Below are 16,333 nucleotides of genomic sequence, written 5' to 3' on the forward strand. Positions count from 1 at the left end.
GCCCTTCCTGTCAAGCACCGCTCCGCTGGGCCCCGCCGTCTCAAGCACCGCTCCGCTGGGCCCCGCCGTCTCAAGCACCGCTCTGCTGGGCCCTTCCTGTCAAGCACCGCGCCGCTGGGCCCTTCCTGTCAAGCACTGTTAACGGTTCACTGTGCCCACCATGCCTCCTCCTTGACCAGTGGAGACTGTAATCCACCTGATGGACTGTGGCTTTGCACTTCCCAAGATGGAACAGTGGGCAAGCCACCCACTGTAGAGACTTGAGAGACTCTGGCTTTGCACTCCCCAGGATGGCCGGGTGGGCATCCCACCCACTGTAGAGACTTGAGAGACTGTGGCTTTGCACTCCCCAGGATGGCCGAGTGGGCATGGTGGCCCCTTCGTGGATCTGGCGTCGTGGACTCATGTGGCTGTGGTGCCCCCCCCCTTCCCTTCCCCCTGAGGTGCCTGTAGTTTTTTCATCAGATGCCCCTGCAGTGTTCTCTCCAAAGGACTCAGGTCTCCTGTGTGGGCTTTGCCCTTGTGTTGCTACACTTTGGCCCACGGACACTTTGAATCTCGTTAGTTGTGCAGGACCTATTGCCTCGGTATTTCGTATGCACTGGATATTGATTTGGGATATTTGAGTTGTTATTGCTATTTGACCGTGACTTATCAGTGGTTTTTCTTTCCCATAAATTTCGAGTCACTATTTAATTATGTCCTTGTTTTCTTTACGGGGGTTTGGGTGGTTTCACTGTGACTTGTTGCTCTGCATTGGTGTGTACATGGTTTGGGGTGGGTGGGTGTATCGCGTATGTGTGTGCACGTAACCTTTCGTCCTCCCCCCTCCCCTGTGTCGTAGGTGCAGTACTCACCGTTGTCGTCTGCGCCGGCGTTCGTACTCGTGGTAGATGAGCAGGTAGACGAGAGCAGGTAGGATGTTTAATTCGGGTTCCATGCTGTCCTCCTTCCTCGTGGAGTGCGTAGAGGTGCGCGTTTTCCCGTTCGTAGTCTGTTTCCGCCGTGTTTTTATCGGCGGTGCTCCCGCCCCGGAAAAGGTGGCGGGTTGGCCGGTCATGATAGTGTGGGCGGAACATTGTCTGCCGCCTGGCTGTTGGCGGTGACCGCCGCGCTGTTTGTCGGTCCCGCCGTGGCGGTCGGAGTGTTAAGTTGGCGGGCTGTGTTGGCGGTTCCCGCCAGGGTCAGAATTCCATTTTTTGGACCGCCGGCCTGTTGGCGGGTTGGCCGCCGCTTTATCACCGACCGCCAGGGTTAGAATCACCCCCATAGTGTGCTAGTGTGAGATATTGAGGTTGTATCAATTCTGGCCTCTGAAGTGGGAACAGAGCCGAGTGAAAGGCCTACAGTATCCACTCGTGTAGCAGGTCCCGAGCCAGCTGCCCTTCTAATACCGCATGCAGGTGACCCTTGGCGATCCCGGTGGTGCGGTACACGCCTGGCAAACCACCGAGAGCTGGAACGGATGAGCGAGCCCTTACTGGTCGATGCTGGTTGTCTCCTCCCAAACAGCATGTGGCCTGCCTCTGATGCCATCCGGAGGTTGGGCAGCTCCGCTTCACTCCCAGCCAAGGCAAGCAGTCCAGTCTAACCATCCTGAGTCCATCTCCATCTGCTAGCCCAGTCCAAGTTAGCGTGACCTGCCGCACTAGCACTCCTTTGCTTCTAGGAACAGGCGGGGTTGCCGCTACGGCCGCAGGCCAGGATCTCGTTGTCTGGTGGTGACAGGGTTCCTCACAAGGCCTCGAGATTAGGATGAGGGTTACACAATCGTATTATGCAAGATGAATGCCAGAGGTCCACAGCCCGACTAAACTGCATCCACTATCTTAGCTGTTCCAGCTATGCCCCTCCAAGCAGAGGTTAATTTAGTGTAATTTGTGATTTACCATGACAAAGGTTGTGGCTGTTGCTTGAGGAGGGTTTGTGCCACCCATTAGTAAAAAATCCAATTTCTAACAGGACCAAAGTTGACCGACTGATCCGCAGTATCTTCTATTTCTTCCAGAACCAAAATAAACTTTTCAGAGTGACTGCTTGCTCATTAATCAATAGGTTCATTGAGACAGATGGGGGGAAGAGGAGAGAGTAAAAAATAGACAAAGAGGAAAAGAGACAGAAGTTAAAAAGGAGAGGGAATAGGAACTGAGAAAGAGCAATGGCGTGAGAAAGGAAGGTAAAGAGATTGAGAGCTAAGCGAGAAAGGAGGGAGAAACGATATATTAGTTCTCCAGTAACTATGACATTATAGCATTCCTGACAACTGTAATAACTTTTGATGTTTCAGCATAAGGCGAATTTCGAGTTTGGTACAAAAACCGGAGACTGGACAGGTATTCATAAGTATACGTTTTTAAAAAAAAGATTTCCACTTGCAGTTAAATTTGTGTATCTGTTTTTCTGTTTGCATACTGCATTTTCTATGTACGATTTACACTAAGCATAATTGTATATTTATTGATGTGTCGTTCTACAGTCAACGCCTGCTTTCAGAAGTAAGCGCTTGAATGACGAGGCCTGTATTATACAACCTTGCTCAGGGGTGCAACAGGCATTTCCTCCTACTTTTGGTGCCCCTGAGGCACCTTAGTACTAAACAAGCATTTGCAATGCAACAAGTCTCGCATTTCTCACAACTCAAAGAGGTTGATCTACAGGAGCTAATCGGCTCTTCAAACAGTGGGAACGCAGGCCCTAGTCTTCAGGGTGCAGAGGGAGCTTCAGTGTGAAATAGCACCAAAAAATACATTTGTGTTTAAAGTGTTATCAAGCTAAAGTTGATCTTTCTGAGTCCCCATGTGTATTGTTTTTAAAAGAATCCATTTATGTCACCCGGTGATTTGTCTATTTCCATAAACAATGGGACGAGAGACAGTATGAACCATGAGTGGTTGTGTCGGTGTTAAGTCCTCCACTCATAAGATGATTGTGTGCTTTGTTACAGTTTAGTTTTATGTATCACATATAGTGCTGAGTTTGTAAGGGAACAGTGGAGAGCTTAAACATAGAACATTTTTAATTTGTAAGAAAATCACGAACACTAGATGCTGTGTATAGAGGTGTGTGGTTTGTGTGGACTGTTCAGAAAGAATTAGAGAATCCATGATGTATTGAGAGCTGCTAGTTAGAGGAGGTCAAAACTACACATTATACAAGTGTTTGCCACATATTTATTTTCACGTTTACATTACACATTTTTTAACTTTCATGTACGGGGAGATAACATTATTTGCACAGAATGACAACATGTTTTGTTCAAGAACACAGGTCTCCGAGTTCAGAGGTCAGCGACTAAGCCCCTTGACCATATCTCCTGGAGGTGTTTAACCAAGAGAATAAGACCTGGACTTCAGTGATTGTCAGACATCTTTGAGTGATGTTTGTCTTTGGATAAGGAAGTCACTTTAATAAGACACCTTCATATTCTGTCGGTATGCTTACCTTTGGACTAGAATATTTTTTAATAAAAAGGGGATGCTGCTCTCCAGTGACAGTTTGGATAAAATACACGGACAAAGGAGCAAGAAAGGGTTTTGTGATATGTAAATGATTACAGGGAATGCTCCTTTTCCACATAACCTTATTGATCCATTGGAAGAATATAATCCGTGTCAAGAAGTAGTTTGAGATGTTCATAGAATAGCAGTGTGCACCACCTATCATGCATGTCTTCTAACTGTAGTGTCTTACTGCTGGCTTCCTTTGTAGGACGCACCGGACGGTTCCTCCAGGCAATATATTATACCAGTTTCATGTTCCTTCTGATACAGTCTTCCTTCCAGATCGCTTTCCATTATGTCAAGCCAAAAGGTAAAATAGTCTGCCAAATTACTAGTTACAAAAGTAAAATGGACAGCTTTTTATATAGCTTTTTATCGTCGTACACCAGACACGCCTTCCTGAGAGCAGTGACTCTGTGTGATGCATTATGACCCAGTGTATTGTGGCCCAAGGTGCATTTGTGAACTTTCAATTTTGAGTTTTATTGGTTGTCAGTCCTAGGTTAGACACATGCAGAAGGCCAATAATAACATTTTATGTCATTACATCTCTCTAATTTGTCTCCCCATCAGCTGTGTGTTATAAGTAATACACGTTTAGTGTCCAGAGAACACCCAGTACAGGTAAGATACGTGGACAGGGCAAATGACATGAAAGAACAAGTACCCAAAACATATATACCTATTTTGTTATGTTAAATTGTTTTATGTACTGTTTCTGTGGGCTTTCTGGGGGATGCATGGCTCCTGGAGATGTGGATATTTGAAGAATGGAGTATGTTCAACAGGATTCAGTGTTAATATCTCTCACTTTCTTTGTCTCCCAGTGGATGTGTTTCCTAGTGTAAGTCTCTTCTAGGTTTCCCCTTGTCGCCCACAGCTTGATGTGTCTCCCTATGCCTATCTGTGTCCTCCTGTGGATAGATGTGTCTAACTGTTCATCTTATGGTATATTCCTTGGTATTTGAAGTCGTCCTTCTCACTGGAAGACTTCATTTCAAAACGGATTATTAGCTGGGGTCCTGATATATGTCTTTTGGAATGGGATGACTATCTCACTCCAGAATATTACAGACTCTGAGTTGAGGCCTGAGCGTTTATCCTTCAAATCACTGATTTTAGGTATGTTACTTTAGTACAGTAAAAGCAAAACATTACTATAGCACTAAAATGCTGTAGGCTATCGTTCAAAAGTCCAATGCTGAAAACAGTAGCATTAATGACCTGGAGAGTAGTGGTCATCGTATCCAAGAGTCAGCCTGTGGACAGGAGAAAGAGTGGCATTTCAGTAAAGGGTCCTAGATACCAACAGTGGTGAGAGAAGAGGTGGTTTCCTATATTGAAGCACAAAGGAGATCATACATTTTAAATAAAGCCTGAATGGAAAACCAAACTGCACTCTTCGACCATAATGGCAAAACCAAGCTCAAAACCATCTGGAGTCCCCAAACTGTGTTTCCACAGTGTAATCACAAACATTATGAGCGTCAACCCTGAAGGCCTTTGAACGAGAGTCATGCATTAAGCACTCCATGAAAAGCCTTCTAACAACACAACTATGAATTATTTGTGTACAAAGTTCATCACTTGCCTTAAATAGAAGTGCAGAGGATAGGAAAGCACAAGACAATTACTCATTCCTAAACTTAAGGGTAGAGATATTTCATCCTCTGATGTGATTAGAAAGCAAAAGAAAATCTATTGTGAAAACAAAATCTTGTTGTCTGTGTAGAAAGACAAACTGTGTAGTCTCTCTTATGAAGGACAACATGTATTTATAAAAATGCAAACATACAAAACTGGGATATACTCTGTAACACAACTTAGTGTGGCGGTGAGAGTGAGGGCCCACTGAGTTGTATTTCTGAAACCTGAAAATAATGACTGGAGTCACAATTGCAAACTGGGACCTGTTGAACGATTGTTTTATTATAGCATGCAGGCATGGTAGTCTTTCCAAAACATGCATCCTTCTTTGTCATGTAGTGAGGAGGAGGACAGCAGGGCCTGGTAAGTGTACAGCCAGGAAACTGGAAACGAGCTCTTGCTTTAGGGACTAGAAAAGAAGGGTGTCAGTGGGCAGGGCACTGAGGAATGGAGCAGTGCATGATTGAATATGAGTTCCCTCAGCATTAGAGAAACAATGTGCAAGAGAGAGAACGTATAAAAGAAGAATATATTCATTCGTCCATCCTGCAACCAGAATGCAACTCTCTTGTCCAGAAAGGCTTTCAAGAAGAGATCTCCGCCATGTAGTAAAATCTTTGACCCTTTAGTAGAAGCGTTAACAATTATACATTTTTGCCCCTTTTTTCTAAAACAAAAAACAACAAAAACTTCACAAAACGTGTAAAAGCATAAATTTCAAATTTTGCACAGCTACTTTTGCACAGACAAACACAATCCTCATCTTTTTAAGGCTAAGTACATTTCCAGTCTTCCTCAGAAAACAATAAAAAGTTTGATTGCGAAATCACAAAAAACTGCAGGTGGCACCTAACCCTGTACCAAGTCCCACCTCTTCTCTTAATCCTGGCGAGGTGGTCACACTTTGGAACACATAGAAATGAGAACAGAAGCTCTACTACAATAATCAAGCAGCCCTTCTGCCTTTTGTGTCTTCTCTTCAACTCTCTCCTTTATCCTCCTCCTTGTGTTTGTTCTAGAACCTACTTAACATCTATAAAATTGGTCCCAACTTACCTTCAGTTCAGCACCACACAATCAGGACTGCTGCAACCGCCTCCTCATTGACCTTGTTTCTACTTCTCCTGTCCTCAGAATCATACTCAGTTTTACCACCGAACACCACTGTGTTTCAGCCAGCTCTAGACTGAATTATCGCTCCCTTATAGGCACTAGGGAAGTTGGCTATCAATGAACCTTTAACTCCTGATACATTTCCTTGCTGTAGCTTTCAAATCAATACACAATGTTGCCCTTATATCTTGTACAAGCTAACTGTATCTATTATCCTGATTACTTATTTTATCACTAACCAATCTTTTATCCACCACCCATCCGTCCGGTCACTCCCGCTTCCGGGACCTTCCTGCAGAAGGGTGTCACATTTCTGAGCACCTGCAACACCATCTAGTCCAACTGAAGGAGCGTCCTGTGTCCTCCACCACCCCCACTACTGAAAACACACTCAACTACATCACCTTCCAGCCGAATGAACAATTGTTGATGTAACATGGTTGTGTAACTGCAATAAATGTTAATGAACAGATGCACAGTAACTGTAAACAGAACTGTTAATGTCATATGCATAAATAAGTTAATGTCTCACCCATCCTACTGACATAAATTCTAGCTGCTGTTACTATACACAGATCATCTTATATTCTTGAATCCCTCAAAGACTCATATAAATCATTTATGTCCAAAATACTCACAATAATAAAATAAAAATACCCTACTAATCTAGAAAGTGGAGTTCATTGAAACTATTCAGAGTGACCTTTGCATTGATCATGAAAGTGTGTCTTACCTTAAGAGTGGCAACATGTTTCCTAAACTCGATTCTATTACATTTACCCCTGAAAGAAAGGGAAAACCACTCCTAGCAGTGAATGCGATCAGGTGCCCCGTTGTGAAACGTAAAGCTCACCTGTCGACTAATATAAGAAACAAGGTAGATGGAAGCTAGAATTACCTCTGTGAATAACTGAATGAAATAGGCTCACAAAAATAGGCACCTAGGACATCTTGGTGTTTTGCTTGTTGCTGTGATTCTGGCTTACTGTTTCGACAGGGGAAAATTGTGGGTTCTGTGACGGAGCCTCCACAGCATTCAGAAAAGATGCAACAATTGGACCTAGGATACCATGCAGATCCAGGCTGGTTGTGAGATTGTGCTAGAACTGGGGTTTTAATGAATCTTGCGATAGGAGCTGAACAGCTTACCAGGGAGGATCCCTGTTCGTAATGAGAGGATATCACATAATTCTGCAGTGAATCGACAAACATGACTTATGATTATTAAGAGGACATAAAATCCTTCAAAATGTTTTACTTCATTGTTTTCTTATTTTGAGGAACTTCTGTATTTTTATCAGGAGGCCATTCCATCCCACGGATAACAAAAATATGTTGCTTGCTGTACAGATACTGCATCTACTCTGGATTCCAAAGTTTTGCTAGGGGTTACATTGATGACTGGGGCCTACTGGGATAAGCAACTTTTCCTACTACAGGAGTTTGTGTTTTGTTGCTGGAGGAAACCTTACTGTGTTTAGTTTCTACCATTAAATTGCTTGTGTAAACACGGCTTTACTTTCCAGTAATACTTCTAATATTCTGAGGGAACCAGAGGGACTATGGAAAGTCACTCTGAGGCAGTGATATCCCCCCTGCATCCAGGAGGCAGGATAATGACAAGCAAGAAAGGTTCATAGTTGTAGAAGCAGTACTGTTACAGTAGGCAATTGTAGACAAGAACCATTGGGCTGAGTGTCAGAAATTACAAGATGATCTGAGCTGAGAATGCAACAGCAATGTACCATCACCCTCAGTCGAGTAGCTAACTCTAACCATCTTGTTAAACTGAATGGTCTAGGGATACCACCCGTGTGGAGGTGTGGAAAAGGTATTGCATTCTCATATGCCCCACCTGGGCTTCTGTTTCCAGGAGTATGTCTCCACATGTTACGTGAACTCCACGAATTTCCTTCTCCTGAGAGTCGCTTGTATGGTCAAAGGCTGCTTCAGAGACCACTCTCTTAGATCGCCAGGAACCACAAAATTGAACTTCGTCCCTCTAGAAGTAATACAGAAAACAGTTAGAAAACCATCTTGAGCGCAGAAAGGCCATAAAGACATATGTGTTTGTCTGCTTTTTATGAGTCTTGCCATCTTAAGTCAATTGTATGGTTATCTTTCAGTGCCATGTTGCCATGGAGTGGTGTACACCACCCTCCACCACAGAAATGAATAATCTCACATATGCCATTTTAAAATAAGGAAACATCACTGTGTCAAAAAAGAGACATCATGTGTTTGAATGTTAGAATTGTGCTGGATTTTTTAATAGTGTTGCAAGGTTAAGTTAATGTCTCTTTTGCCTTTCTTGTAGACTATCCTTGGGAGAAGACTCTTTGTCACTTCGGAATCCTTAGGTAAGATGCAGAATGGACAATTCTATACGACACCTATGAATTTTAAAAACAAAAAACAGAACATGCCTTAGTCAGAGAATTTGTTAAAGACTGTGGGCCTCTGAAAGACACCAGTGAAAGCCCTTGCAAAACACAGATCATGGAATACAGCGAAAAAACACGGTCCCACTTTCAGTGTTTTTATAGTGGAAATTTAAATGTAAATTGAACACAAAGTATCGTCTTTGTAGTGTTACTAATTGATCCTGCATGAATATGACAGGAATATGACAGGTAGACTCATCTACCTGACCGAGCATGGCCTAAATGCCGGGGGCACCTGACTAACATTGTGCTACTACAAGACTCATCTGAGCAAGGCAATGGCAGTGCAGGAAAATTATTCAAATGAGATTCCTGCATTCTTGGACTATGCCTTTAAGGAAATTCCCCTTTTTTTCATAATCGCCCCCAAAGTCTTGGACTGATCCTGGTGTTTCAACTCTGAGCACGTACTGAGGCCTTAAAAGTATTTGTTAAATTGATGTATACTCACTTGGCATCAGTTAACTTACTTATAATTCCCTAATATTGATATCAGGTGTACCCAGGGCCTGTAAGTTAAAATGCCCCTCATAGACTGCAGCACTTATTGTGCTACCATGTTCGGCTATAAAATGTTCAAGTGTCACTAAGCAAAGATGGCACTCAACGTTAGCTTGTTTTGAAATTCAGGTCTACATTAGGTGTTATAACTAAACATGAATAAACATAATTTCTGTCTACATTAGCACTAGCGTGACTATGCATTAATGTCATGTTAATGCAAAACATTTTTTAAAAACTGCACTGCTGTGCTGTTGCAAGTTTGGATATGCCCGATGCCCATGTCAGAGGATATGTATTAGTTGAAGTTTTCCTTCTACCAACCAGGCAACCCTACAAGCCATCCCCTGAAAATCATAACTTGGAGTACAAGCACTGATTGTTTATGACAACAGCAGTTTATTCACACTTTGGTAACAAAATGTTAGTGGGTGTTCATGAGGCTCATAGCTCGTTTGCTCAGTTGGGGCCAGTTTCCTATGCTCTTACAGAACAAAAAGACCAAGAGAGAAAGGGGAACATATATTTATATAGGTCTGTGGAAGCACATTTTCGCAGCATACACCAACCTGAGATGTACTTGACTGTGCTAATACAGGCAAACACTGTAGACAAGCCTCCAGTCGTGGCTCTCAGAAGGGGCACGGCGGCACCCAGAGGGAGAGTGGTTATAATCATTTTTTTTTTTTTTTTAAACCTACTTACCTGCACGCCGCTGTCCCGGTCCTCTGTCTCCTCTGCTGCTGGCACAGGCTCCCAGCCTGCCCTGCTGCCAATCCTGACGCTGCTCAGAGCAGCGTCAGGATTGGCTGGGAGCGCCCAGCCAGGGGGCTCCCAGGCAGACTGGGAGCCTGTGCCTGCTCTCTCCAGCCCGGCAGCACATTAGTGTAATGCGCAGTCTTAAGTCACGTGACATTGTTTCATACCTTTCACATGCTTTTTGCTTGAACACTCATTTCCTGACTGGTGTCTTTATCACTAGTAAAGCTACATTTTTCTTCTGGCAATATTTTTTATATCAAATTCCCCACCCCCCAAAATAGAATCTAATAAAATCATAGTATGTGGGCTGCACTAATGGCGTAATCTTCCCAATCATACCTGTCTTCTTCTCTCCATAGACTAAGTCTTGTGGACGCTGGGAACATCATACGCCTACTTGCGCCCGACATTGGAATGTTCATCATTGGCATCACCATAAGAAGACTTTGTAAAAAGCTGGTAAAACCCAGTGTCCCAAAAACCACTCACCACACAAGAAGTCACGAGGATGATGAAGATGAGGTTAGTGTGACATTTATTGAATGATATCTGTGCAGAGTGGGCAGCTCAGTTTTGGGAAGCCATTTAAAGATCTGGGGAAAAAATTAGCGCAAACACTCCTGGCACGGACAAGACTTACACTGTGTGTTTTCTGGGTATTTCGACTGATTTGTAAAGATGAACAACAAATGGGGAATAGCACGTGTAAAACATACTTGAACTGATTTTGAGTGAGTCATTTCCGCATTTCCCTTATATGCACTCAAAATGCACACCAACTGAAAGCTGCTGTCTAGTAGTGAGCGCAAACCCCAATCGTAATTTGCTCTCTGTTCTAAGGTTGGTGTAGTGGTATATTGGGCCTAAAATACTATTTGATCCTGGTTTAGTCTCACATTGTGTAAAAGATCTTTGTGCTCCTCTGCAGAGAATTCAAGTTGTTCCAAGTCAGGTGTAAGTTGTTCACTAGTTCTGACTTTTGCTCACATCACTTTGCATTTATGTCCTTGTAAATCCTTATTATGGGAAAATTGAAGCTATGTGTACCTCAAGTATGAGGTACAGCACAAGGGAAAAACGTCTGCAAACTTTAAGGTATCCCTGACATATTTGTTTTGCGTGTGATAACTTTTTTCAGCACACAATGCCATTTTCATTTTTTATGGAAAAGCATTGTTTTTACCCAATGCTTTTTAAGATCTGATCATCGGCACCTGTAGTTCATGTCATCGGTTCCTCAAAAAAGTACAATAAAAAGGATAAAAGAGCGATAATAGGCATTGGTCAGCCTTCTACAGCCACTGAAATTCATGTCTTTTTCATGGCTTGCTGGTGCTTGGATTAACTATTCATCAAGGCCTTGATGATAGTCATATTGCTCCATTTGTGTTCCTGTTAGTTTTTGCTGATAGGGCATCACGGATCTCTTTTGTTAGACTAGAGATGCAATATGAGAATAAGCTTGCAGGTGATAACCAATGCCCTTGTGCTCTCGCGTATTTTACTTTGCTGGCATGACAACATGTAAAGATGGAAAGCACATAGGTTTTTTTTTTAAGGTGCAAAGAAAATTCTGGCCCTTTGTCGAAAATATCTACCAGCCAATATTTTGCTGTGTACGCCTTATAAGTTCGCCACTTACAATGCAAACCTTAAGCACACAGCTTAATTCTGCTAATGCATTGTGTTAAACAAAGGGTGTCTACTCCCACTTACCATGTTGTTGTAGCCCAAGATGCTGTTTCGTTATGGGATTAACTTTTTAGAACACCTGCAAGATACACACTGAAAGTCGCCCAGCAATTTCCTTTACCAAACTTGAAACCCATTGCGTTTGTCAGTGCTTTTTCTCTTTTTAAGGAAATAAGGCACGCTTTTTAAGACATAAACCCTCGGATCTAGTCAGCATTTCACTGTCATTCCAGATAGTAACTCTTGGCAATTACCTCTGCTGCTTAACAACTGTTAGCTCAGCGGCACAGTCCACGCAAGAAGTAAAGGTAGCGGAGATACATCAGATACTAGCCTGTTGTACAACCCTCTGTAAAGTCCCGAGGAGATGGATTCGACGTTCCTGGCAGCTATACGCCCAATATTTTAAATGTGTCCCAGAGTGCTGTGGAATAACAGTCAGAAACGTTTTTCTGATGATTGTCATAGCAAAACTTCCCAGCTCCCCTCCACCTTTAAACTCCACCCGAGCAAACAACAAACAGACAGCAGAGCGCTAGCGTAACAAAGGCCCCTGCAGCCTCCGCGATGCCGGTGGCCCCGAGCTCCAGGGGGCACCTTCAGCACATTACTCTGGGATGAGAGCTCCTGTGTGAGTCCGGAGTGGGGGGCCTTCATGTAGTTTGCACCCCTCCCCCCCACAAGTTTTGTTACGCCACTGCAGCAGAGTTCTTTTAGGGAATTCACTGGAGTTGTCCTGCAGTACCAGCACCAGCACGCAGGTGTTTCTATTAGGGCGCAGGGATAAATGCCCAGTCACCCAATGTCTGGACATCCTCTACATAACGAGAATTGGTGGCAGGTAGAGGCTTCCAGGCCCATCCACTGTGTGATACTGTTTGCTGCTCTTCTCACTGAGGACCCCAGTAGGGCTGAAAAGAGGAACAAACACCAGCCCTGGGATAGTTCTTAATCACGCCTATATGGCACCAAGGAAATAAGGGTATTCACAAATATGAATTTCTCCGAAGGGACTTGAGAGGGTTCTCCACATAATAAATACAAATTCTAAAACGGGGCAAACAAATCATGTTATGCTACAATTTTCACAATACATTGGCTAAAATCCAGAACTTTTACAGGCACGTCTCATGCAATATTACTCTACTTTAAGAGTGGCACAGTATTACTGAGCATTAGTTCTCAGCAGCAAATATTGTATGTGCCTATAGGAAATTTGAGTGCTGATCCCTTAGTTTTTTTAAGGCTTGGCTCGGCCAGAAATCCTGAACTCATTCAACCCAGAACACAGCCCTCTTCCTCCAACCTACAGGGGTTTTATCCTGTTCCACTACTTTCCCGACCAGCAATGACCACAGATCAAGGCTTGCGATGGCCTAAGGTGTTTGATTCAGCTCCTCTCGCTGCAGTTTTGAATTCACAGCCTATGGTCTATGCATTTTGCTCAACCTCTATCTACCTTTGGTTCATTTTAATGACTTCAGCTCATGCTGTGAATTTAGGCCAGTAGAGTGCCCTTAGAATGTTAATCTGCTGTAAAGCAGGCTTCCCAAACTTCTTAGACTCACAGCCCACTTTTTAGAACGACAAACTTTTGCGATCCACCTAGGTTTAATGGACATGGGTCTGAGATTTTTTAATATAACTAAATAATGGGGTGGCAGGGCTCTGTCATTTACAGACAGCATATATCCCATTGAAATAGCCACTAAATTTGCACAGACATGCAGTTTTGCTGATAAAACTATATTGTACACAAATTATAATGTATGGAAATCGGGTATCGATAAATATTTATCATTTGTGTATCGTCAAGTAAAGCTTCTGGATTTATTTTGATCCTATTCAAATCTTTGGTTCCATCACACTTCAGAATTAAAAAACTGTGCTTCATTTTTAATTTCCCAACTCCTGAATGTGTACAGCTCTATTTAGAGGTACTTACATTCTGTTGTTTTACAAAAAAAATACATTGCACACACTTTACTTTCACTCTCCCTGTAACCCATTAAGATTGCTTTATAATTCACATTACTTCTCTCACTTTGCAGTCATAGAAAGAATAGGTTTTAAACACCAATCCCCATGTTCAAAAACATAAGCAGCAACTTTTCAGAAGGCATAGCCTGACTGTGACTTTTGACCTCTGTAATTGAAGTGCAGCAAATGCGATTAGAGAATCAGTTTGGGAAACACTGCAGTGTAAAGAACAGCATAAATGCACTCAGAGGAAATCTTTAAAAAAAAAAAGCAATGGCAAGAGCGGGAGGGAAATGACATACTTGCCTGAACGTTTTTAAAATGTAACTAGTGCTGTTGGACAGGGCAAAAAAGGAGACACAGGACGTAGTGTAAATACTGATATATTGACGTGATGTGTCAACACACAATACGACTGCATGCTTTCCGGTCACAGTGCAGATTGACCAGCAATAATAAGCAATCCTGCGATCACCGCCCATTTTACAGCATTTTGTCGGTCTCTATATAACAGCCAGTCTCCTGCAGGTGGATACCTGTAAGGGAATCTGCTTGACTTGATGCACTATAACCGCAAATCTAAGAATCTGTCAAAAAGTACGAAATGTGTGTGGGACTGTAAATGAGCCTGAGTCTTGGGCACTTCTAGCTTCGTTGATGAAGTAGAGACTTTGGGGCATATTTAAGACTCCCTAGTGCCATCTAACGACACATTAGCTTCAATTTTTTTTGCATTGCACCATTTTGTAACTACTTGCCTGCGCCAGGCATAATGTATGCAAGGGAGGCGTGCCCCCTTTGGGAGGGAGGGGGAATGGTGCAAAGAAATCTAAAAGATGGATTTGCACCATTTCCTTCAGCATTTTTAATGCCTGCACAGAGCTGGCGTTAAAAGGAGGCTCCCATTATTTTCAGTGGGCCTCTAGGTGCCTTGCAAGATTAGCTTCAACATTTTTGATTCTAGTCCAGCAAAGCGCCAAACTAGCGTCAACATTTTGACGCTAGTTCCCTAACTACTGCCATGTTAAATACGGCAATCACATAGTGGCATCAGGGGCGCAGGAAAAGTGATGCTGCGTACGATGTAGTGCCACTTTTATAAATATGCCCCTTTGGCTTCAGTGCATTAGCGATGTAAGACAGGAGATCTGGGAGGGTCCTTCTTCCACAGCCCAGACATTGCACAGCTGAGGCAGCGACAGGTCTGCGCACATCTTCGATATTATTGAGCTCTGTCAGTGAAAGACAAGATGAAGGATGTGTGTACATCAGCCTCGGCTTTTACTGTACTTAAAGACCATGGTGGCCTTTTAAGAAAAGCTTCCCTTGCAGTTTGAATTAAATGCAGGCATTTTACTCCATCCCTGGGGCAGCCATTTTTAGAGCACTCTGGGGAACATCCGGTAGAGTCTGAAGTAATGTCTGTTGTTTCTGCGAGAAACCAGCACATCTCGTGGGGAGTTCAAATCAATTTGTTTGCCGAAATTATTTGTGGCATTCGCTGAAAGTCGCTGAAACTCTACATGCATGGTGAAACTCACTTTCTCCAAACCCTTTGACTCACGTTGTGGTTAATTAAGACAGGATATGTATTACTTCCTCACACGCTTCAGTGCAATCTATTAATGTCCTAACATTATCCGTCTAAAAAGCATCAAAGGAGATCTATTTCAACATACATTTCACACCCTGCTCTTAGTTAAAAAAAGTTACAAATCTTGGAATGAACTTTGAATCTGTCTTGTTCTATGAATGAAAGTCCTCACCCCGTACAAAATGCTTTTTCGTTTTTTTTCTGGGTGGCTTCCTGATTTTCTTAGTAGAGTTACAGCGGATGAAGTGCATTAAAAAAGTAGAAGAAGCATTAAAAAAGTATGGGAACTGTGATCGCGGTCAGTCAGCATGGTAGCAGGATCATAGTCGTGGCTAAAAGAAAAGAATATTCTGTAGTAAAAGAAGAAAGCAAAAAATAAACCAAACTCGGACTGGCTTGCAAAAATTGCTGGTTGCCTTGCCTGTATGTAACACTGATAGGAGGCTAACAGTGAACAGTTTGGCTGGGTAAATATCCCAAAGTGTTACCCCTCCATCTCCACTGTGAGCATGCCTATCTCGGTCTAATGCATTAGCCTCTGCCGTGGTCCAACGTAGCACCACCCGGAGCCAGACCTGTACATCTGGGGAGCGTGGGGCCTTCCAAGCCATGGCGATCATACGTTTAAACAGTGCTAAGGTAAGATCAACACATTTCATATAATACTTGGATCGTTTATTCCGTTTGGTCACCCCTAATAGACAAAGGAGCGGGTCTAATGTGAGGGACACATCTATGATGTCAGACACATGTTGCACGGTGTATCTCTGGACATTCCCATGTCATATGTAGGAAGGTGGCGTCGTCGTGACCGCATCGCGGGCTCCTCGGGGAGGCTTCTGTAAACATGTGGTAAGGTCTATGTGGGGACAAATACGTTTGGTGGACATAATTAAAATGCATAAATTTCATTCTAGCATTACGTGAAACATATCACACCTGTGCTAATGCCATATTCCACTGTTGATCTGTCAAATCAATACCCAATCCCCCATCCCATTGTGCTTTACTGCGAGGATGTGGTGTACCTGGGGTCTCCCTCAGTAGGATATAGAGATTAGATACTGCTTTTTTTCCTCGTCCTTGTGTTAACATATAAT

At 43.1% G+C, this 16,333-nt stretch overlaps 1 protein-coding gene across 2 annotated transcripts in view; it reads left to right on the plus strand.

Annotated features, from left to right (window-relative positions):
- LOC138303899 (piezo-type mechanosensitive ion channel component 2-like) overlaps positions 1-16,333 on the plus strand; it is a 733,706-nt gene that overhangs the window by 41,789 nt on the left and 675,584 nt on the right. For both annotated transcript variants that reach the window (XM_069243434.1, XM_069243435.1), the window contains exons 3-5: positions 3,709-3,810; positions 8,578-8,620; positions 10,327-10,489. In XM_069243434.1, the coding sequence (XP_069099535.1) occupies positions 3,709-3,810; positions 8,578-8,620; positions 10,327-10,489 (308 nt within the window). The remainder of the gene's footprint in view (positions 1-3,708; positions 3,811-8,577; positions 8,621-10,326; positions 10,490-16,333) is intronic.

The sequence above is a fragment of the Pleurodeles waltl genome, chromosome 7 (genome assembly GCF_031143425.1).
Source record: "Pleurodeles waltl isolate 20211129_DDA chromosome 7, aPleWal1.hap1.20221129, whole genome shotgun sequence".
Lineage (NCBI taxonomy): Eukaryota > Metazoa > Chordata > Amphibia > Caudata > Salamandridae > Pleurodeles > Pleurodeles waltl.